The sequence below is a fragment of the Leuciscus leuciscus genome, assembly GCF_965113295.1.
Source record: "Leuciscus leuciscus genome assembly, chromosome: 1".
NCBI lineage: Eukaryota > Metazoa > Chordata > Actinopteri > Cypriniformes > Leuciscidae > Leuciscus > Leuciscus leuciscus.
This window is the reverse complement of record NC_138725.1, coordinates 62323149-62346669: the sequence shown is the minus strand read 5'-3', so window position 1 is coordinate 62346669 and position 23521 is coordinate 62323149. Positions and strand designations below refer to the sequence as shown.

Sequence of the window (23521 nt, the reverse complement as noted above, 5' to 3'; positions counted from 1 at the left end):
AAAGCAGCATCAGTTCCGATCTAAAGGAATTACATCAGCACTGACACACAATGCTATGCCATGAAATGTCAACACGGCAAATTCAAGGTTATTGATTCCATTATATAATAATGTCATAAAATGGTCAATGCTGGACAAACAGGATCAAAGTACACCACTTTTTACGATGCAGGGCTTATCAAGACATTTTAGAAAAAAGAAAACACAACACTTGACTATGCATTTGTTGAAAGTGGAAATAATCATTTAATAGATGTTCTTGATTTCAAATATATGAAATGTAAAGAATATTTATTCCAATCCTTCCTCACATTTTTAAAAAAAAGAGTTGTCAGTCACAACTAGACCGCTCTGCAGTCAGACCAGCTCTTCAGGATCATTTACTCAAGAACAAGTTTAGGAAGCTTCCCCCCACCCCAATACAAGTTTGGCAAACCTCACATCTAAGCCAAGTCTCTTTCTCAATCCCTTAATCTGTAAATATGACACTTTGTGATTATGATTATCTTCAATAAACCTCTCCCCCTTTTTTATGGACACCTAATAGTGCAAAACATGAGTGCCTCATGCACAATAAATACAAAAAAGTCTCTGCATAACAGGTAACTGAAGCTTACCTTCAGATCACAAATCTTTTCAAAACATGAGAATGAGTGGGAAAGAAAGGGTGTGAAGTTGTTAAACAATAGGCACTATTTGCTCACGTGATTATCGCCGTTTGGCAGAGACGACACACTTACTGTCAGCAAACAAACCAGATCAGCTCGTCTCCAGTCATAGTCCATCAGTTTACCAAAGAGCTGCCGTATATAAAAGAATGATGTACATTTTAGGATGTTCAAGTGTTATACTGGTGTTGGAGCTGTAATGCTTCTCTCAAAGCCTTAAATGATCCCAGAAAGAGATTTAGCCGGCTTGAAAGAGTACTGATGTCTTCATCGCTGATGGACTTTATGATGATTCATCTTCATAGCACTCTCAAAGTCGTGCAATGCAAATTATTATTTTCTTACTTGGTATTTTTGTCTCGTTTTCCATTATAAATATCAAGATATTCTTAAATCAAGATACTGTACATTTCCTTGAGAAGGAAAATTACTTAAGATATTACTCTAAGTCTTGTTTTCTGAAAATTAAATGGGGTGTCAGTGCGTTAAAAAAAATAATCTTGTCTTCCCTTTCAATTAAGTTTAGATTTCTTGACCCATTTACATATTTTTGTCTTGTTTTAAGCAAAAACGTACTTAAATTTGATCAGTTTTCCTGAAACAAGTCTTAATATCTTAAATCATTTTCCTTCTCAAGTAAATGTATCTTGATTTAAGAATATTTTGATATTTGATATATGGAATACAAGACAAAAAATACAGAGAAAGTACAGTTTAATAAACAATCTTAGTGCCATTTTACTCTCAGTTCTTTTAAATTGCTCTCTGTAGAAGTAAACAAGTCACTCTTTACTTTACTTTCCATTGTCCACTTGTTTTCCCTCCGTCATCTTCCATTGCCGTCTCCAGCCAATCTTTCTCCTGGTCCGACTCGGACTCACTGATCTCGGTGTCGGCGGCCAGCAGCCGTGAGTAGTTTATCCGCCGCTGCCGAGGAATCTTCCACTTGAGTACAGCAAGAGCGCTACTCCACAAAGCCAAAACCACCCCCGCACCTTGGAAAAGCAACATGACCCCAAACCTTTGCACAACGAACCCGGCCGTCAGACTGCCAAATGCAGCTCCCAGCTCCAGAGAAAGTGACTCAAACAGCCTTAAAATGGTCTTTTCGGTGCCAGGAGTGGCGATGTCTTCGCTTTGCGATGTCACAGACCACCAGAGGGCGCCGGTGCTGAATCCCGCCATCAGTTGAGCGGGTATTACGGCCCACGGGGTCCACAAGAAGGAATAATAAAGGCATTGTAGGGCTAAAATGACGACGGCAAGTACTAGTAACCAACCGTGGTACTTAAGAAACCGGGAGAGATTCCCAGAAAGTGGCGCAAAGGCAGTCTGGCTTAGGTGCACCAGGGCTAAACAGATTCCCATGTGGATTTCCGTTGCACCGCAGTCCTGCATCTGCCAGAGGAGGAAATCCGACACAGCTGAGCTCACCATGCCCATCAAAACCACAGTGATGGCACAAAGTATCGCCTGTGAGTTCCCATGCACCAATTGCAGTGCCTTAAAGCCGCCACTAGTGAGGCGCTCACGCTTTCTGAGGTAGATTGGTAGTAGGGCGGCAGTAGGTATGGTTAGGATCATGAGTACGGTGTAGGAATAAAACTCCACTGAAGTTCCTGTAAGACAAAACAGGCTGGTTACTAGAACACCAACTGCACAGTTGCCAAAAGCGGCCCCAAGTTGCTTCCAGACCTTCACGCCACTATAGCGGTCGGTGGCATCTACGAAATCCAAGTATTCATAAAGTCCATCATCTGCCGTCCATTCCAACGGGGCGGCCATGCACTCCCACAAAACCATCACTATGAGAACCAGAAAGAACATCTGGTGTTGGGCATCCATAGCTTTCAGGCTCCCCAGGAACTCAGTATGAAGACCTTCCTCCTTTTTCAAAGATCTCAATCCTCTTGCTGACCAGTTCGGACTTACAAATGTGTTAACTTCGACAGGTTGTTCGGTACTTAAAGAAGTCTGGTTCACTGAATAAACAGTAGCGTTTGATTGCGATGAGACCGTCATCTGCTCTAGCGTGGCTAGAAGCGCGGTAGGATCAGCATCGGGTTGACTAGCGTTACAACGTCCGCTTTCAGCTTGGATTCCTGCGGACGGGAAGAGCAGAAGAGTCAAAACCACCAGTGCCGAGCTGAGCAATGAGCCCACTATGACCGTCCGCCGTTTGTCGTACTGCCTGGCGAGGACACTGGAGAACGGACGCCACACCAGGGCGAGCAGGTGCTTGGACGCCATGATGATTCCGATCATGGCGGCGTTGAGACCCAGGTGCCGGAAGTAGAGCGTCAGGAAGGGAAGGAGGCAACCGGAGCCACAGGAATGGAGGAAGTGAAAGATGCCAGCCATCCACAAGGCTCCCTTCACGTTCCACTGCTTGCTCTTCTGCATTGCTCCCTTCTTCATGTTTGTCGACTTGAGTTAGCGTTCTGTGTGGTTTAAAGAAAAGAAAAATAACCTGAAATTAAAAAATATTGGCAACTTTACAGGCTTAGTGAATGATTGACACATTCACTGAATTCACATACCGCAGGTATTTTAAAAAATAACACAGTATGTCATTATGGTAATAGACTGGTAGCCTACTTCTTGTGGAATGTTTCGAATTTTTGCTACATATAGGCCTATGATGTAATTGCATATTGTTAATTTGATGATATTATTTATTATGTTCCAAAAACGTGGTGTTATAAAAGTTTTATAGTAATATCATAATGGTTATTTTTCTTAAGTTGAAATTATTATACTTCATTTTATATTTTCTCTTTCTAATGGGTCACATGAATTGTCACAAAAGACAACAATGTAGGCTTCTATAGCATTTAAATGGCGCTTCATAGAATTCCATGATATGATATCGTCACGTAACATAATGGGTTAATAAATTCCATATGGAACAAGACTGATTACTTTAACGTTAGTCCAGTAAACTGCCTTTTAGTCATATGTACACATCCTATCATCATGATTTCTTTAAACAGGACATTTATAGAAAACGAAACATCATGTCAAATCAAATGAGAGCAAAACAAATAAAAAGTAGGCTATCTATTAAAAATATACGGAAGAGAACATGCAGTCAGTATCGCAATTTCATAAAATGAAACCTATACATAAGAATTATAACACCGATGTTTTCTAATAAGTCTGTAAAACGTCATTTTAAATCGCGTGTGATGGTTTAAAGAAAAAAACCTTCACTTTTCAGTATCTACAAGTACACGACACACTCTCAGTAACAGGTTAATCGTAATCGTGCACCTGTTGTAACACGTCATGTAACACGTTTAGCTACTATTTACCTGAGATCTGTCGTATCCGTAAAAGCATGGTTTGCTTGACAAAATATCGTCAATTAAAGTTTTCTTTGACTTTTCATGTCCATACCGTATCCAGTTGAGGTGTAAAAAGTTTTCCTTCTCTTTGACAAACAACCAATGGCCGACCTCCGATCTGCAGCAAACTGAGCAAATTCTATTTTTTGAGATTGCAGCGCCATCTGTTGGTGAGAGGACGAACTCACAGTTTAAAATTAAGGAATGGCATGGTCATATGAGCGCTTTTTAATCTCATTTAAAGATAAAAAAAGAAGCTGTATTTCGAGCAAGAAGTTCTGAATGACAAGTTCTTTATTCATAAATACCGAATATCAAAATCCTCCGTCTTTGTATTAGGATTTCTGAAACGAACTTGCTCTGTCAATGAAGTCACTTCAGACAGTGAAAAATGTAAACTGCAGATCTATTGTAAAAATGTTATACATTTGTATGGTGCCTATTTAATATAACCTAATGTTTTCTTTAGTTCTTTAAAATCCGATCAAATCATGAGTCAAGAAGAAAATGTTAAACAAAATTCTATTAGCTCAGGTTCATTTGTCTTATAGTAAATAAAAATCGAGAACATTGTTGTGAAATTCAACATCTCACATATGATACTGCACATTTTGGCAAACGTAACAGGTTTCCAAACTTGCATACTGCACAAAGTGTTTAGGCCTATACGGCAGAAAAACATGGGATAGCATGCTGTTCTGATCCAAAATTCCCACAACAAAATAATCCAAGCGTTTACAAGTGTAACATGAAAGTCTAAGTGCTTCCAAAGTGTTAAATGTCCAAAGTAATATACAAACACATTATTGTCATGCATGAAAGTATAAAAGTAGTGTAATCATGGCATATTAAAATGTGCAGACTGCAGGACGTTTTACAAAAATCATGCATTTTAGATCAAGATGAATCCTCAGACAGTATTTTAACATAAGTCACTACACATTCACACAGTCTATATAAACTGAATGTGTTAACAGTTCAGCAGGAAGTCATGGCCTCTTGAGGTTACATGTATTTTAGACAACAGAGAAGAGGCAAAAAGAGGAAATGCACATGTTCAAACACTAAAAGCCTCAGAGAGGTATATGGTTTCAGTTCGTCTCGTGACTCGAGGGCTCATATCATGAATTGGAGTCATTATGTCATTGCTCATTTCCACAAAAGGTGTTGATTGGTAGCGTGAGGGTTTTATTCAGATATTTGCTCAGTGATTGGCCTTCCTCTCCAAGACTGTACTTGGACTTGGCAGTCGGCTGATGGCAGTATCCCGGGTCCAAGCATGGAGAAACTTCAATGCTGTGGGCAAAAGATCACACATAATGGCTCTGGAATATATATGGTTTACCTAATAGGTAATGCTTGACATTAAGTTCATTTTTTTGAATAGTTTATGTATAGAAAGGCATAATCTGACTGTTCACCTCTGGACATTCTTGAATGTTTTATGTGGGTCTTTATCCAAACACACTGTGAATGTTCTTTCCTCCAGAACCCTGATATTGGCACTGACAACTCTGAGTGAAGGCTAGAGAGAAAATACAGTTTTTACTTTATTATTTCATTCAAGATTACTAAATACAACATCTAGAATGTAACACTATTTTATAAGCGCTGTCCAAACGTTCACTCACCATGCTAGGCCTTGTGGGATTCATATCTTTGAAACTCATGCTGACACTATGTAGACCTGTAGAACCAAAGCGTCACATTACAAACAAGGAAACTAACATCATTATTTATTTTCCTCATCTAAAATATGTATCAGTACCTTATTGTTGATGAAAGTACATTTGGTAAGTCTTTAATAAATACTGTCAGCCATGACCCAGTGTTGTTATCGTTAACTAAAACTATATATATATATATTTAAAAATAATCTTTTCAAAATGTATATATAAATTCTAAGAAATTACATTTAAATTTTGAAATTAAGTACTAAAATAACAAGAACTAAAACTGAAATAAAAATAAAAAACAACAAAAACACAACAGAATGAAACAGAAAATAAAACAGAAAACAGAAAAAATATTAATATTATTAATAAAATAAAATCTAACTGACATCATGTTAATTCTAAGAGTTTGCCCATAAATAAACTGAAAAGAAGAATGTAGTATTTTAAATATTTGACGTACTTCTGAGTCTGCAGGAAGGTGTGACCCTCATCAACATGCCACTTGTTGACAAAGAAATTCCCTTCTCAACTTCTCGGTCACTTATTGAGGCCTAAGAGAAATGTTAACAACAAATCTTTTTTATTACATAGATTTCTATTCAAAAGTTTAGGGTCAGTAAGATGATTTAATGTTTTGGAAAGAAGTCTCTTATGCTCACCAGCGCTACATTTATTGAATCAAAAATGTAAAAAAAAAGGAACAGAAAATTAAAAAGAACAGAATTTATTTGAAATATAATAAAAAAAAGTATTTGCTCTTACTTTTGATTAATTTAATGAATCCTTACTAAACGTTGCTTAAAAAAATTTAAAAAATCATATTGACCCCAAACTGTTTATAATACTAAAACATTGGATTAAATCTTTACATTCTTTTATATGTTTTCCAAAATAATGTCAGCTAGTTAGCTTCCCTTATTAAGAGTCAATAGTTTGAGAGGAAACTCACCTTTCTATAATTTACTGACACAACTGCACCATGAAATTCTTGTAAGTTGTATTTTTTGTAACGCACTGAACCTTCAAGACAAAATTTAATGACAAACATTTAGTACAAGCACTTAGTACACATTTAGTACAATGAAACAGCACATACAGTAGATATATGGTGTAGTAAAAAAAAAAACCTGTGGTGAAAATCAAGTTTTTAATGGTTTCATATGTCTATGTGATGTTTCTAATATGCTTTAAGACAAGCTATGTGAAAATTCATAAGTCAACACCATTGCTGAGTATTTTCTCTTTAAATCTGCAGTGAACCAAAGAGAGTCTCAAAAACGTGGTTTGAAATCGCGGGTGTTTCTGACATCACAAACTACCATTTAACCAATCACATCAACGTATGATCCTCAACAAGTGGATCTCTGAGCTGGTGTGAGTGAATGGAGGCGGGGATAATTTGCATATTCATAGAACCGCGTATAAACTAAATGAGGCAAGGGTGTAGAGTTACATTCAAGCTATTTTAAGGCATGAAGGAAAAAACATTTAAATATGTCAATTTGGGGATCGAAGATGAGTTTTAAGGGATAAAATGATTGACTACAGGGGGACTTTAAAACATTTCAATGGCATGAGTACCTTTAATTGTGTCTTTAAATGTAGCTCTGTAGCGTTTGACCTCGGGGAAGTCCATCGCGAGCTGAGCCACAAACACTTCCTCCACCATGTGGGTGCCGAGGCCAGAGAAGCAGATCTAGATGTGACAGCATACAGATATTCGGCTTTTGTCATTGATAACAACCCACAATTTACACAATATTGATTAAATTTTGGAGAGAACAAAAGCAATGTCCTTTTCACACAAGTAGTCATTCACTGGTTTGCATGATTGAATGTTACCTTGACAGAGTAGACGGGAAGGTGCACCGGATACTGGCTGACACGCGTGTAGTACGAGATGATATCTAGCAGGAAGGTGTTGGGGTCTGAAGATACGCTTTGACTGATGCTCTGCTATACAATGAAACCAATTAAGAGGAAGGTTAAAAATAAATAAAAAAACCACCTGTATTCAAACTGCTCTTGAATATGTTACATTTATACATGCATCAAAACAATTTCAGGCAAGCAAGTGAAAAAGTGTGTTCTGAGTTTCAACTCAATACATTAATACAGTAATCAACTCTCAGGGCCAGCACATTTACATTATGTGTTTTCATCCCAAATGTTGTCAATGTAATGCAATTCACAGATAATGAATGTCAACATATTGAAACTAAAAAAAACTGGAGTTGAAATTGGAAAAATATACATTTTTACTCCATTCTTCAAGCACCAAGACAGTACAGTAAACCTCCTTTCTCTATATTGCTGCACAGATGCTTTAGAGCTGTCAATCTTTTTCTTGCACTTAAAAACACAGTTATGCTCTCACATTAAGTTCAGTATTTATGCAAATGTACCGTTATTAAAGTAACAGTACAGAAAAGACAGAGGATGATATATGACTGTGGGTTGGAATCGAGAACCGGTTTCATTACAGAAAAAAATGACTCTTATGAGCCGATTCTTTTTAGTGAATCAAAAATACAGCACAACTAGTGAAGTTTAAAGAATTAGTTCAGTAAAATTCTGTCATCATTTAAGTTCATCAAGTTGTTTCAAACCTGTATGAATTTCATTCTTCTTCTGAACACAAAAGAAGATATTTTGAAGAATGTCGGTAACCAGACAGTTGTTGGACCCCATTGGCTTCCATAGTAGGAAAAAATACTATGGGTCCATCAACTGTTTGGTTACCAACATTCTTCAAAATATCTTCTTTTGTGTTCAGAAGAAGAATGAAATTCATACAGGTTTGAAACAACTTGATCAATGATGACAGAATTTTAATTTTAAAATGAATAATTTTTTTTAATTCAACTTCAGAATGAATGACTCTTATGAGATGGTTGTTTTTAGTGAATCAAACTCATACGGTGCTCCCAGTGTAGTCCAACTCCTGAACGAATTACTTTTGTGAGCCGATTCTTTTAAGTGAATCACATGTACAACTAACCGCGAGACATTCAGTGTTGTTTCTGACCCATTGTTTATATAACAAAAAGATATGTATTATGCACTTTGCCAGTATAAATGAAAGAAAATAAAAGAATATATATTTCTTTATCTTAGTACTGTAGTTGAATATATAGTTAAAGGGATAGTTCACTTTGAAATAAAATTTTGGTATGTTTTAGCTTACCTCAAGGGCATCCAAGATGTAGGTGTCTTTTTTTCCGCAGTAGTTTCAATTTTGATATTTTTAGGTCAAACCGTTCTTGTCTGTCAGTCATATAATGCAGGTCTATGGTCACCGCCTCAAAGAGCATGCACAGAGTCCAAATTAAAACAATTCCCCGTCGTCCAAATTAAACAATTCCCCATCGTAAGTACACATTGATGGCCTAAGACACGAAACGAGCGGTTTGTGTGAGAAAACGAACAGTATTTATATCGTTTTTACCTCTTGTACACAGCCACGTCCGAGTGATCTGATCTGACGTGTACGCAGACTGGTGCATAGATATATATACACTAGATGTCGCCTTGTCTATGGCAGTTCATTGGAACGAATGTCTTTAAGGCGACATCTAGTGTATATATCTATGCACCAGTCTGCGTACACGTCAGATCAGATCACTTGGACGTGGCTGTGTACAAGAGGTAAAAACGATATAAATACTGTTCGTTTTCTCACACAAACCGCTCGTTTCGTGTCTTAGGCCATCAATGTGTACTTACGATGGGGAATTGTTTAATTTGGACTCTGTGCATGCTCTTTGAGACAGTGACCATCGACCTGCATTATATGACTGACAGACAAGAACGGTTTGACCTAAAAATATCAAAATTGAAACTACTGCGGAAAAAAAGACACCTACATCTTGGATGCCCTTGAGGTAAGCTAAAACATACCAAAATTTAATTTCAAAGTGAATTATCCCTTTAAGTCCAATAATTAGATACACTTTTGTTGTATCTAAAAACCTGTCTAGGGTTTTAACATTCAATATGTAAACATACCTTTTGCAATGATTGTTTTAAATGTATTTATTATTGAAATTTTATCATCATTTACCAGTGGAATTACATGTATTTTTCCATATATTTATCCCATAAAATCATTTAAAAAATTGTTAATGGAACCACTAAGAAACCGGAATAGATAAGAGGAATTGGAACCGGAATACACTATTAATTACCATTTGGGCCAGTTTAAGAATCATGGGCCCCAAACCGGTGATGTTACAGTCATACCACAGATCCACGCTTCCCAAGTACCCTGCGAGTGTCAGCATGTCTTCAGGAAGACCCCCCTGGTAAAGACATGCATTACAATGAAACACTGTTGAGATTGCTAGTGCATTTTTAAAGGAACACCGAAGCATCTAAAAACACAAAATCTATTACCTGATTGGAAGGCGGCGACTGGTCAGTGACTGGAATGTAATACATCTCCAGATTCACTCTCTTTGTCAGCAGCAGATGTCGTGCCTCCCTTTTCCTGAGCACAAACACAGCAAGACGAAATCATTAAACTAGACTTTTACTTTTTCAAATGCAAATGAAACGTACAAAAGAATACATCTTACCGTATAGTGTGAAGAGTCTTGGCTAGCCGTCCTAGCGTTCTGTCGTCACCCATAATAACAATACGAGCCGTGAGGTTCCTTTCTTCTTTATTGAGGACGTATCCTCCATTTCCCTTAATGGCCTCCATCATGAGCGCCATTCTGTTCCCAGCTTTAGGACATCGCACACACGGCCTCCTGTAGAAGGACTGGGAGCTGCTCAGTTCCTCTGGGCCGCCCTGAGACTCTATCATTATAGAGGAGAACTCACTGATGGGCATGTCTCCCTCGATGCCACTGTCTGTGGACACGGTGGACATTACAGAGTCACGTTTCAGGTCATCCTCGTCCATATAAGCAGAGTTTCCGTCGGCAGGGACCATTAGTGCAAAGTTAACCAGCTCATTCCCTGTTTTAAAGAAAACATAAAACAATCAAACTAAGTCCAATGTCAGATTTGTACAGGCATTAGTTGAAATTAACAGCAGTTGAGCTCACATATCTCATCCTCTTTGGTCCAGACATGGAAGCTGACCTCAGGACATGGCAGCTGAGTTTCCACTTTCGAGGCTGGACATGATGAATCTGAACAGACCAAAAGTGTGAATATTAAAAGACTATCCCCCTAAGGCCTAATCCTGGCTTAATTTAAGCTCTGTCTGTGAAACCGTGCCTATATGTTTGAGTCTGTCTATTTGTGTCTATAAATAGTGTCTTATTGGATTGTGGTGAGGACATTTCTACCTTTTGCAGCAGTCAGGATGTCTTGGTAGATCTTTTGTAATCTTGTTTTGTACTGGTTATCATCAGAAGCTCCATCTTCCGTTCTCTGCTCTAGGATGGTGACAACATTCTGGAAGTGCAGCTCTAGGTCTTCACCTAAATGCTGAAAGAAACAAAAGACTTAGGGCCAGATTTACTAAACAGGGCAAATTAGTGTGAGAGCGCAATCCCATAAAAGCGTCGATGGAAGTGGAAAGTTCTGCGCAAATTAGCGTCTGGTTTAGGACGTGCTTTTTTTGGGAGGCAAATAATGCTGCAAATACCAGCAAACTGACGAGCGCAAACCTTAGTAAATCAACTTGCGTGATTCATTTAAAGGGGACATGTCATGAAAATCTGACTTTTTCCGTGTTTAAGTGCTATAATTGGGTCCCCGGTGCATCTACCAACCCAGAAAACATGAAAAGTGACAACCCAGTAACTTTGCTTTGGTGAGGCTTTCTCTGCAAGCATGTTAAAAATAAGCTGATCAGATTTCGCTTCCCTTTTGATGTAGGAAGGGGATCTTATTATAATATTACCGCCCCTTAATCTGCACATTTCCACCCACGGTGCCGCCATTTGGTTTACGCAAGCGACAACATTGTAACCAGTTCTAACGCAATGGCAAAAGTTAAATATTACAAATATATTGCATAATATGTCACCTTTAAATACTGTCCTCCCATAAATTTTGCATCTGAAAGTAAAACTCAAAATACTACAAATGCTTATGCAATAATTTCAGCCGCAAAAATAACCCTGACCATTCCTTTTCAGCGCTTATTTTTCACTGCATGTCTTGAGTAAATCTTGAGTAAAATATTGTTTTTAACACCAAAACAGGGTTTGCGCTGGCGTAAGCTGTTAGTAAATCTGGGCCATAGTGTTCTTTAGAGCAGGAGATTTCAATATTTTAGATGCCAAGGGCCCTCAAATATGTGCATCCCCGTGTGAGGGACCCCCATCCCGTCTATCTTTTAAAAACATTGAAAAATTAATATTATAAATCTGAAATGAGTTTCTATTAAGCTACATTATTTTATATTTTGTATACTCACTAGAAATATACTGTTAAATGTGAAACTTTGATCAAATTTTTTATTATTTTTATTATTCAAACATTTTATTTGTTTATTTTAATTCTAATTTATTTATAATTGAATAGATGAATAACCCCTGTTTTAGGGTATAGTTTTTTTCATTAAATACTTATGTACGAAAGGTTTAAACCTGATTACAGTATTAAATATATATATATATATATATATATATATATATATATATATATATATATATATATATAAAAGCACCCATCCCAATTGATATTGTTGTTATTATCCCATTTGTCAAAAGTTTGGAACCAGTGAGTTTTTAAAAAATAAACACTTTTTTAAAATATATATATTTTATATTTTTTTCATTTGCAAGCATTTAATTGATCAAAAGTGACAGTAAAGACTTTTACATTGTTACAAAAAATCTATTAAAAATAAATGCTGTTATTTTGAACTTTATATTTATCAAAGAATCCTAAAAAAACGTATCATGGTTTCTACAACTTTTTTCAACATTGATAATAATTAGAAATGTTTCTTGAGCACCAAATCAGCATATTACAATGATTTCTGAAGGATCATGTGACACTGAAGACTGGAGGAATGATGCTGAAAATATTTTTTACTGTATTATTGATCAAATAAATGCAGCCTTGCTGAGCATAAGAGACATTGGGCCCTATTTTAACGATCTGAAACGCAAGTATCAAGCGCGAAACGCAAGTAACTTTGTGGGCGGGTCTTGGGCGCTGTTGCTATTATACCGGCGGGATAAATGACTCTTGCGCCCGACGCAAATCTAAAATGGGTTGGTCTGAAGTAGCTTCATTATTCATAGGTGTGGTTTGGGCGTAACGTGAAATAAACCAATCAGAGCGACATCTCACATTCCCTTTAAAAGCAGGCACGCTTGTTGCATGGCGGATTGCTATTATAACGGCGGATTTGCCAGATACACGCCAGGAGCGGTTCACAGCCGAGGAGAACGACGTTCTCGTCAGGGCCGTAAAAGACAGAAAAGTGACATTGTATGGGGATGGAGAAACCCACCCAAATCAGCTTCAGTTAAACAGGCGTATAAAAATTTGGGTAAATGTGTAAGCTAGATTTATGCCTATTTTTTCACATCTTCATGAACACAACAATGATTTCCCTCGTGTAATATTTTTACTTGTAATAATGTATGGTTTTCTAAAAATGAGAACTGCTGCGTCTGTGTGAAGATGAGATAAGCAAAGTGCACACGCTACATTGATTATGGCCAAGCATGCGCCCTTAAATAGGATATGAATAACATGCGCAACGCGCCACTGACTTTAGACTAGGTTTTTCTTGGTTAGTGGCGGAATTGTTTTCTAAACCTGCAAAATAGCACCAGGGAACGCAAATGCATTTCCTAGTTTACCGACGTGCGTCTGTGGGGGGAAAAGTCCGCCGTGCGCGGGTGCAAAATAGGAATGATACATGCGTCGGTGTACAAAGTCAATTGCGCTGGGTGCAAGATAGGGCCCTGAGTTTATAAGAGTTCATAAGAGTTTTGAACAGTACGGTATATATAAATGTATTAATTTGAAATCCCATGGGATGTGTTGTGAATATAGTGATGCTCTACAGGTGTTTTTAATCGCACACAAACCTCTAGAGCATGTGCGAGCTGGTCAACATGGCATTGCTTTCCTAATCCAGCTATCACTGTGTGCAGTAAAACCCTGCGTTTGCAGATCAGCGGGTCTCCACCACCAGCGTCCGCAGACTCCACGTCCGCCTTGAGCGCATTCAGCAGAGACAGAGGAAACACAGCGGGATCTATGAACACAAACACCCTGATCAAAGAAACACAGAGAGTTGCACACAGTGAATACAAAGACCATAAAAGCGCATTTATAAATAAAAACAATTAGTCACTAAAACTTCCCTCTTGTAAAAAGGCACGGAAACACTTTAATTTCATATGCCTAAAATAAAAAGAGGAATGCACACTACAAATGAGGTGACATTTCTTAGAATGTTCAAAATAAATGTGATCAAATCGTAAATGAGTCACTACAGTTTGACTTACTAACCAACGTGGGCAGATCATATGGGTAAAATTTAAATATGTAGCTATTCATCAGAGTTAAATTCAAAGTCTTCACTGTCACTTTTGACCAATTAAATGCATCCTTTCTGAATAAAGGTATTCATTAATTGAAAGAAAAAATCGTACCGACCCCAAACTTTTGAACGGTAGTGTATAAAAAAAGTACAGGAATCTTATTTGATTGGCATCATCTTACTTCTCATGATGTGGATAAAGATCATTACGTAGGCTGTGTTCAGCAATGACTCTCCTCTGAAACAGTATTCCTGGAACAGATTGAAAACAGCACCTTGAAAACTGCTGCAGGATGGGATTTCCACAGAATGAAATACACACCTGAAGTAGCAATCGAAAAGGAAATATCTGAGTCCAAATTTTCTTTGGTGCATTTTTTGAATGCAGTAACTAAGATTTAGATTAACCACATCCAAACTTGCCATCTCCTCGCATGAGTTACAGGTGCACCAATGGTGGTTAGTAAGAAATACCCATGCAAACCAAACTGGGTTAAATGAGTGTATGCTAGTAACAATGTTACCAGAAATGAAACTGAAAAACACTTCAAAACTCCAGTTTAACAATTAGTTCGATACATAGACGGCATCCCAGTTTCATTCTGATCAAATGCACAACACATGAAGAAGAACACCAGAAATGCTTTTATTGCTTTAATGTAACTATTACCTGGTGCAATTTGTTCCATTTTCATCTGTCTTGCATAGTTGAGTGCAATTGCACAGTAAGGTACAGGTAATGTAACTAAACTTTTCAGGCAAATGTACATCCTTCGATAAAGGTCTTCTGGAATAAATACAGACTGAAATAAAGCAGAGAACCTGATGAGCAACATGCATCACACATGGCTAAAAAACAAACCAATAATGTTGATTTCCAGATAAGCAACAAGGAACTGTTCCTACAATAACAAATCTGCCGGGAACCTGCCTGCAGATGTATTCCACATCACTGACTGGAAAACAATAACATAACAAACAAAAGGATTCACAGAAATCTGACCTGTAGGACTGCGTAGGCAAGTGTGTGAAGTAAAGGAATGATGCGAATCTTGGAATCGATTCTCTCCGCCTGGAATAAATCATATAAAAAGGAGAGAAATAATCAGATCATCATTCACAGAGAAAATTGCACGACTGCAACTCTAAAATCTTTGGATGTTCCGCACAGACATATTTAACGTTAAAGAAACAAACCTTTTCGAGCTCTTTTATCAGAACCCTCACTAGAGGGACACTGATAGACGGGTTTCTGTCCACCCTGTTATGCAGAGTCCATCTCAACATGCCTAAACAAAACGACATAACATATAAACTTCAATCGTATACTTTTTTGGCCTTTTCAGATGTGATTAGCATAAACTATAATATCGAGCTGCGGGAAAAGTCTTCAAAAATGCTTAGGTTTGGAACAGTCGAGCATTTTTGGGTGAACTGTTCCATTAACCCACTGAAGCATGATGAAGTCCACTGCGAAAAGTCCTCATAGACAATTACCTTTGACCCTTTCCCATAATTCTATGTGTCTGTCTTATTCAGATTTTATTATGAATTGTATATAAACATGGTATATTTTTGGTTATAAAAATACTACGTTAAAAGAAGTTTCCACAAATGTTATGATTCGGTTCCCAAAGAAATAACCAAAAGGAAACCCAAACCCAGAATACACTATTTTGATGGAATAAAAACATTAGGAATTATTATTATATATTATTGTTTTGAAGTAAAATGCATCTGAGGGTTCATTTTCACATCTTGGACAAGGAAATAGCATATTGTGGATCATTCAGGGTGAAAGCCATGATATCTCAAGGCACATTTTGGAGATTTAACATGCATTATTAGTAAAGGTAGCGTCGGTACCTTTATTGCAGGCTGATCCAGCTTGAGGTTCACAGTCCAGTTCTCTGAGGATGGAATGGACATTGTGGTAGAGACTAGACTCCACGACTGAGGAGACGCCACCGACTGCAAAACAGTTCACACAACCTCATGAAACATCAACATTACAGATGTTTGAAAACTTCAGTCTTCAGTTAGCAGATTTAGACTAATAAGAAATGAAACGTGTAAATGTATACAGTACGCTACCCTTCAAAAGTTTGTGGTTGGTAAGATTTTTGAACGTTTTTGAAAGAAGTCTCTTATGCTCACCAACGCTGCATTTATTCAATTAAAAAATAGTAAAAACAGTGATATTGTGAGATATTATTTCAATTTAAAATAAGCGGTTTTCTATTTGACTATATTTTGAAATGTAATTTATTTCTGTGATGCAAAGCTGTATTTGCAGCATCATTTCTTCAGTCTTTAGTGTCACATGATCCTTCAGAAATCATTCTAATATGATGATTTGATGCGCAAGAAACATTTCTTATTATTATCAATATTGAAAACAGTTGTGCTGCTTCATATTTGGAAAGTGATACATTTTGTAAGGATTCTTTTGATGAATAGAATGTTCTAAAGAATAGCATTTATTTGAAATAAAAGCAAACTTTAATAATCCATTATAGTAAAGTACTAAAGTAATATATGGTAGTACTATATACTCCCATTGCATACACAATACTAAATAAATATTGTACTATGGTAAAATAATTGAAGTTGAAACTATAAAATACAACTGAAATAAAATCAAGCCTTCAGATGTTTCCGTGCAATAATAAAACTAACGTAATGTATAAAATGGAAGCGAGTCTATAACAGAAAAGCAAGTGTTAGGAAAGAGTGTTTTAGTACATGTTTCTTCCATGGTGGGGTTCACAGCTCAGATAATATCCACATGTCATTGAGGGTTCTTCATGTCTGCAAGCACAAAATAAAGAGAACACGCTTTTGTCAGGTCAAGTCAAGTCAAGTCACCTTCATTTATATAATGCTTTTAACAACATAGATGGTTTCAAAGCAGCTTTACAGTGATAATAGGAAATTAAAGTAACAGAGATTGTTTTGGCTTTACAGCAGCTCTAGAATAAAGTTATTGTCCAGCTAAAGTTAGTTTTGATTGATTCACTTCCGTCGCAACAATCATTAGTTTTTAACTTAGAGGCCGCTAACACGACACCGTTCTTACAGAAACCCCTTAAGTTCTCTTTGCGCAAACTTTAAAAACGTGAACCTGTGAGAACGCTGATGGCGTGCACATGTGTATTACGTGTTTAGTCCACAGGTATGCGCGTTTGAATATATGTGCGCAGGTGTGTCGTCCTTCTTTACAAACCAACCCTTAACAAACTACTTGTCTGGCCTTAAAATTTATAATACAGAATTTTTATCGCTTTATGCGATATTTATGGGAAGTGTTCCCGGTTCCGGCTGACCTAATCTATGCAGCCTAACATTGAATTATAGAAGTCTATAATGTGTTATGTGTATGCTATGCTAGGTCAAAGAGATGTGTTTTTAGTCTAGCTTTGAACTGACAGAGTGTGTCTGCTTCCCGGACAATGTTAGGAAGACTGTTCCAAAGTTTTGGTGCTGCTAAATAGGAAAAGGATCAACCGGCAGCAGTCGATTTTGATATTCTAGGTATTATCAACTGGCCGGAATTTTGAGATTGCAATAGACGTGAAGGACTATAATGCGACCATAAGAGCTTGCTCAAGTACTGGGGAGCTAAACCATTTAGTGCTTTGTAAGTAGTCAGCAATATTTTAAAATGTATACTATGTTTAATAGGGAGCCAATGCAGTGTTGACAGAACTGGGCTAATATGGTCATACTTCCTGGTTCTCTAAGAACACGAGCTGCTGCGTTTTGGACCAACTGGACTTTGTTTAACCACCCAGTAGAGCATTACAATAATCTTGATGTCATGAACGCATGAACTAATTGTTCCGCATTTGTCAATGAGAGCATATGACGTAATTTAGATATATTTTTAAGATGGAAAAATGCGGTTTTAAAGATACTAGACACGTGACTTTCAAATGAAAGATTGGTATCAAAGAGCACACCCAGATTCCGACGACGAAGACTTGACAGAGCAGCCATCAATTGTTAGACAGTATTCTGGGTTAATACGTGCAGAGGTTTTTTGTCCAATAATTAGAAACTCTGTTTTTTCAGAATTAAGCAGTAGGAAATTACTAGTCATCCAATTTTTTATATCAGCTATGCATTCCGTAAATTTTGTGAATTGGTAAGTTTTATCAGGGCGTGAAGGAATATAGAGCTGAGTGTCATGAGCATAACAGTGAAAACTAATGCCATGCTTCCTAATGATATCTCCTAAGGGTAGCATGTACAGGGTGAACAGCAAAGGTCCTAGTACTGATCCTTGTGGTACACCATACATGCAACATTGTAAAAGCAACAATTAATTTTTTTTTTTTTTTAAGTTACCACAGCTGTTATTCATTTTACATTCATACAATAATATTGAATATCTGTACACTTTTCTGACTGCATTTGATAGCTTGAAAAAGTAAAGTACACAGTATTGAATAGTTTTCTCTATAAAGCTGTAATCAAATTAGCAATCAAAACATTTTTTTTCCCATTTTCAAATTTAGTAAATAGGCAAGGAGTTTAAATGTTCTAGATGGACTTTAATGTTGCATTTTTGATCGATAAGACATCTCTTCATTTACTGCTATAAACCGATAACGGTCAGATAAGTATGATTTAAACCATGCTAATGCAATTCCACTAATGCCAACATCAGTTTTGAGTCTATTTAAAAGAATGTTGTGGTCGATGGTATCAAATGCAGCACTAAGAGCCAGTAACACTTATAGAGAGATACAACCACGATCAGATGATAAGAGCAAATCATTTGTAACTCTAATGAGAGCTCAGTACTATGATATGGTCTAAATCCTGACTGAAAATCCTCGCAGACACCATTTCTTTCTAAAAAAGGAACATAGTTGTGAAGATACTGCCTTTTCTAGTATCTATGACAGAAAAGGTAGATTCGAGATCGGCCTGTAATTGACTAATTCTGTAGGATCGAGTTTTAGTTTTTTTTAACAAGCGGTTTAATCATAGCCAATATATAAATATATTGCATTTATGCCCATTTCCTGCATTGAGGTTACAGTTTGTAAATTCAGTGAGCACAACACGGATGCAGAAAAGACCCCACAGTTCTCGGCACAGGAAGCAGATTTCAAAGGGGTGAAAACCTCACAGGTTTTCATGTTGCGAGAGAAATGTTGTTGTTTCTCATAAATCATGTGTTAGACATAACAACATTTGCATTTTACAAATGAATGAGCTTAACATGCACTAAACCAGCAGTTCTCAACTGAGTCGCAACTCAGAAACAGGCCGCAGATTTGTTCTTATAGGGTCGCGGACAACAGGGAAAAGACAATGTGAAATACAAATAATAAAATGCAATTAATCGTATAATCTTGGCAAAATAAATAGGCAACTTTTAAAAGGAAGAAGAAAACACTTCCAGTATCTTTAGTAATTCACGTCAAAGGATGTATGGCACTTTTCCACAAATTAATTCACCATTTGATAATATGAATAATGCTGATACAATACTTAACTTAGTGTTCGTTCCATGTGTTAGGCTAGCACTTTGTTTTAGTGCTAATGTTTTGAGAACACCATTAAAGACCAGATAACTTTGAACGAAACATTCTATTAATGTTACTGGAAGAATGTTTGTTCATAACATTGCCATAACGTTAGCTAACTAAAGAAACAATTTTTTTATAATAAGACTAAAACAAATGCTGCTGCTTTCATCCTATAGCTATAGCTACATTTTAATAAATTATTCTTTGCTTATTATTGTATTATCCAGACACAAAAAATGATGAGCAAAAAAGAAATGCACAGTAAATTTACATAACACAAGCCTACCTTCCATGCATAAAACTGCTGTTCCTATAAGGAACGATGAAAATATGATAATCCCAGTCCTCGAGCGAGAGCAGAAGGTATTTGAATAATCTTGACAACAATCTTGCTCATAAGGACGTCTCTTTTCCTCAGTCTGATCATCTGTGTGAATGCCTGCCTGTGATAAAATGAAGAAACAGGCTCTTTACTGCCAAGATATTCTTTCTCTTTCAAACATAGACAGACTGAAGACTAGACTGAGTTGGTTTCCGGCCATACCAATGTGTGGCTAAATGAAGCTAAGCGGATATATTTTTAGCACTGTCATTTTTTTTTCACCTTTCGTCCAGAAAGGCCCACATCAAAACCTCATGCTCATCACACATACTTTGTTTTTTTATCTCCTTTATTGTGCAAATAAAACCGGACATCACACTTTTTTTGCAGAGACCAAAACCTGAGCTCCACCCCTGTTTGATCTAGCGATGAAAAGGGAACTGCGAGTAACATCAGATATACTGATACAGATGACCCCTGCCAACGAGTTTCTGGAAAAACAAACAAACTAATAAATAACTGTCAGCACATTCATCAAAAAAGGATGTGGTCATTCTGGTTTTACATTACTGACCAATTCAATCTTTACAGAAACAGAATGAGGACAACAGTGGTTTAAAGAATTACCCACATGGGGATTTCAAACATCTGAACCTATGTGACTGAAACCAACAGGTTTCAGTCACAAAGTCATATAATATTTAAATTGTCATCTTTCCTTACTTATTAACGACAATGGTAAAGATGTCTCTCCTACGCCTTGACCAACCTAAATGACTCTACATGATGTCTGTGTTTAAGGTTCGTAAACTTGGTCCAGTAATACACTTTGTTTTAAGGTGTCTTTGTTACACTGTAATTATACATTTAAGTACTGAGTAATATTGAGTAACATGTATTTACTATAGGGTTAGGATCAGCGTTTAGATTAGGGTTAGTTGCATGTAATTATGCATAATTTGTAGTTATAGTAACTACAAGTAACATATGTAACAATGATACAAAAATAAAGTGTTTCCACATTGTGCTTAATCAGACATTTCTATATATTAATAGACTTCTTTTTAAAAATCATGTGTAATGTATTTGTTATAGCCAACTTCTTTCCTAATTTTCTCGGAAAGAGTGATTCAAAAATGATTGTGGGCAACACTTGTTCTTTTTCATAAATATATGAAAGACTACAAGCGTAAGTGCTATAGGCCTAACACGGGGCTAGTTGTAACACACTTGTTTTAAATACTTCCACACATGCTAGCATGACGTAACTTGGTGTATTAGTTGCCATATCAACACTATATAGAGAAAAAATTACGCCCCAAAAATTTTTTTTGGAAGATATACATAGACATTTATTAAACCAAAAGTACATTTCTTACTTAAGTTAATTTGTATCTCTATTTTTTGTGTTTATTTAAAATTAGACAAATCTGATATTATTTTAATCTCCAATATGTTATTTAACAGTTGAGATAGGCCTAGTTCTTTAATGCTTCGCTAACTAGCAGAAAACACTAGCAGGGTTTAAATCCCAGTTGTGCAGGTGGGGCATGTTGTCACACTGCGTTACAATGTGCCCCTATTAGAAATATGCTATTATATTCTATACTTTTATTTCTATTGAGAAAACATGAGAAAAAGGTGAATAAAGACTAAGAGTCAATGTTCAGAAATGACTAATTATTTATTTGTTTTGAACTATGTTGTATAGCTGTTTTCCTGTGTTCATAATCAAAACTCAAAAATTAGTTTATATTTAATTATTAAAAAATGCCATTATTTTATATGAAAAAGTGAATAATTGTATTTTATTTAGAAAATATTTTAGTTTGTCTTGTATATTTTTTTTTATTAGATCAGATAACATTTTAAGCTGTCATATGGTCATGTTACAATGTACTATGGGGCATGTTGTCACATTTCACTTCCATTCTTTCGGGGTATGTCATGAAAAAAGTATATACTGTATTAATAAAACAAAACCACATAATTGTACAAGACATGTGGGAAATGAATGTGGGAAAAAATAAATACTCTGAACCATAAGTAGATTTACAAAAACTGAGAAAGTCAAAAAGCGTTACTTTGTGCCCCGCTCTCCCCTATGAATATAGCCTAGGCTTAATAGCATATATATTTGAATCATTATATTAAAATGTCAACAATAATTAGCAAAATTTTTTAGATCTATTACGCTGACACCATGTAAAGCAGCTTGACTGCGGCAAACAACAACAACAACAAAAATAAATAAATAAATTTGCATCGCTATTATTTTAACTCTTCTCATAGCCTACTTTGGATCTTAAAAAGTGTCTAAGGCTACTACACAACGCATAAGAATGAAAGTTATAATAACCGTTACAACATAACAGAAGTTCATAGGAAGCAGATTTTTGAGCCATGAGATTCACAAAAAGCTAGTTATGAAAATTCACAGAACATTTTCAATCGACCTACCTCTCGTGTTTGTCTTATGCAGATCCGCTTCAGTTCATTCACACTTTACAGATGACAGATGAGCGCAGCGTTTGTGTAGCCCCGCCCACATCGTTAACGTCACTTCCCATCGGAGCACTCCCATTACAATCAACAAAGCAAATTAATGGCGTCTTTGAAATCATTTGATCGATTGATACAATTTTGAGAAATGACATACATAAGGAACTCTTTAAATAAATAAATAAATAAATAAATAAATAAATAAATAAATAAATAAATAAATAAATAATCTAAATGAGGAACTCTACTCAAACAAATAAATAAGTAAATAAATATATAGACTGAACTACATAAATAACTTTTATCAAATTAATACCATATATATAAAAATAATAATAATATTTCAATAAAAAAATACCACATATAGGCTAATGTATATAACATAATAAAAGTATAATTTTTGGCAATCCAATCCAATCTGCATGTCTGCTTTCTAAGATTACGGACTCCGCAAACCCCCCCATACACGAGTAAGATGTACATAAAAGGGAAAACATTTTGTACACAGTTATATCTGCACACACAGCTCTCTTTGTATGTGAGGAAACAGTCTACTTCCTATTCATATACCACAACCCTGCTTTGCACTCAGAGAACACCTCACATGTATAGCTTTTAATTCTCATTTCACCCCAAAACGAGATGATAAGCTGCTTGATAGATGACCATCTATCGTGCTTTTTACATGCACAAATGTTGCAGTTACAGTGACAACCACAATACCAGCCCCTGCTCTTAATCCATTCATAGCACATGGGAACTAAAACACTGGTTTGCACTAAGTAACAAATAACTTCCACCTGAAGTAGCCAGAGTTATGACATTACCACCAAAGAGTACAATAAGAAGTTAATTTGCGACATTTACCTTTGCTGATGTAAAAGAGGACATGAGAAACCTGACACTGCCTTGCATGCGCATGCATTTCCTTATTTCAGTGGTTTTAAACTGACCTATGTGTGACTCAAACATAGGCCAGTTGTCATACAAATC

General features: G+C 36.3%; 2 protein-coding genes across 5 annotated transcripts; both read right to left on the bottom strand.

Moving 5' to 3' along the window:
* Positions 1 to 321: 321 nt before the first annotated feature.
* mfsd6l (major facilitator superfamily domain containing 6-like) lies at positions 322 to 4169 on the bottom strand. The gene is made up of 2 exons (XM_082162206.1): positions 3983 to 4169; positions 322 to 3109 (listed from the first exon to the last, which is right to left on the bottom strand). The coding sequence occupies exon 2, from the start codon at positions 3084 to 3086 to the stop codon at positions 1458 to 1460; it is 1629 nt and encodes a 542-aa protein (XP_082018332.1). The 5' UTR covers positions 3087 to 3109; positions 3983 to 4169; the 3' UTR covers positions 322 to 1457.
* A 122-nt stretch (positions 4170 to 4291) lies between these two features.
* pik3r6b (phosphoinositide-3-kinase, regulatory subunit 6b) lies at positions 4292 to 22615 on the bottom strand. 4 transcript variants are annotated; one of them, XM_082162089.1, is made up of 21 exons: positions 22487 to 22615; positions 19991 to 20147; positions 16907 to 16972; positions 16028 to 16132; positions 15359 to 15450; positions 15165 to 15233; positions 14832 to 14964; positions 14344 to 14413; positions 13704 to 13890; positions 10992 to 11133; positions 10746 to 10832; positions 10269 to 10656; positions 10087 to 10180; positions 9879 to 9992; positions 7534 to 7647; positions 7273 to 7387; positions 6641 to 6711; positions 6152 to 6242; positions 5647 to 5702; positions 5437 to 5540; positions 4292 to 5311 (listed from the first exon to the last, which is right to left on the bottom strand). In XM_082162089.1, the coding sequence occupies exons 3-21, from the start codon at positions 16917 to 16919 to the stop codon at positions 5158 to 5160; spliced, it is 2199 nt and encodes a 732-aa protein (XP_082018215.1). In that variant the 5' UTR covers positions 16920 to 16972; positions 19991 to 20147; positions 22487 to 22615; the 3' UTR covers positions 4292 to 5157. The 4 variants fall into 4 exon arrangements, with proteins under 4 accessions (XP_082018215.1, XP_082018217.1, XP_082018214.1 ...); XM_082162091.1 differs by lacking the exon at positions 16907 to 16972 and having other exon boundaries at positions 22487 to 22498; XM_082162088.1 differs by lacking the exon at positions 22487 to 22615 and having other exon boundaries at positions 19991 to 20240.
* Between the last annotated feature and the right edge of the window lie 906 nt (positions 22616 to 23521).

Excerpts from the sequence above, each read along its gene's own strand:
- mfsd6l (XM_082162206.1), bottom strand. The coding sequence starts at position 3,086 with ATGAAGAAGGGAGCAATGCAGAAGAGCAAGCAGTGGAACGTGAAGGGA.
- pik3r6b (XM_082162089.1), bottom strand. Across the intron at positions 13,891-14,343 it reads CTTTATCCACATCATGAGAA|GGTGTTTGTGTTCATAGATC; the intron begins GTAAGATGATGC and ends TTCTTTGATCAG. Across the intron at positions 7,648-9,878 it reads TTCTTAAACTGGCCCAAATG|CAGAGCATCAGTCAAAGCGT; the intron begins GTAATTAATAGT and ends TTCATTGTATAG.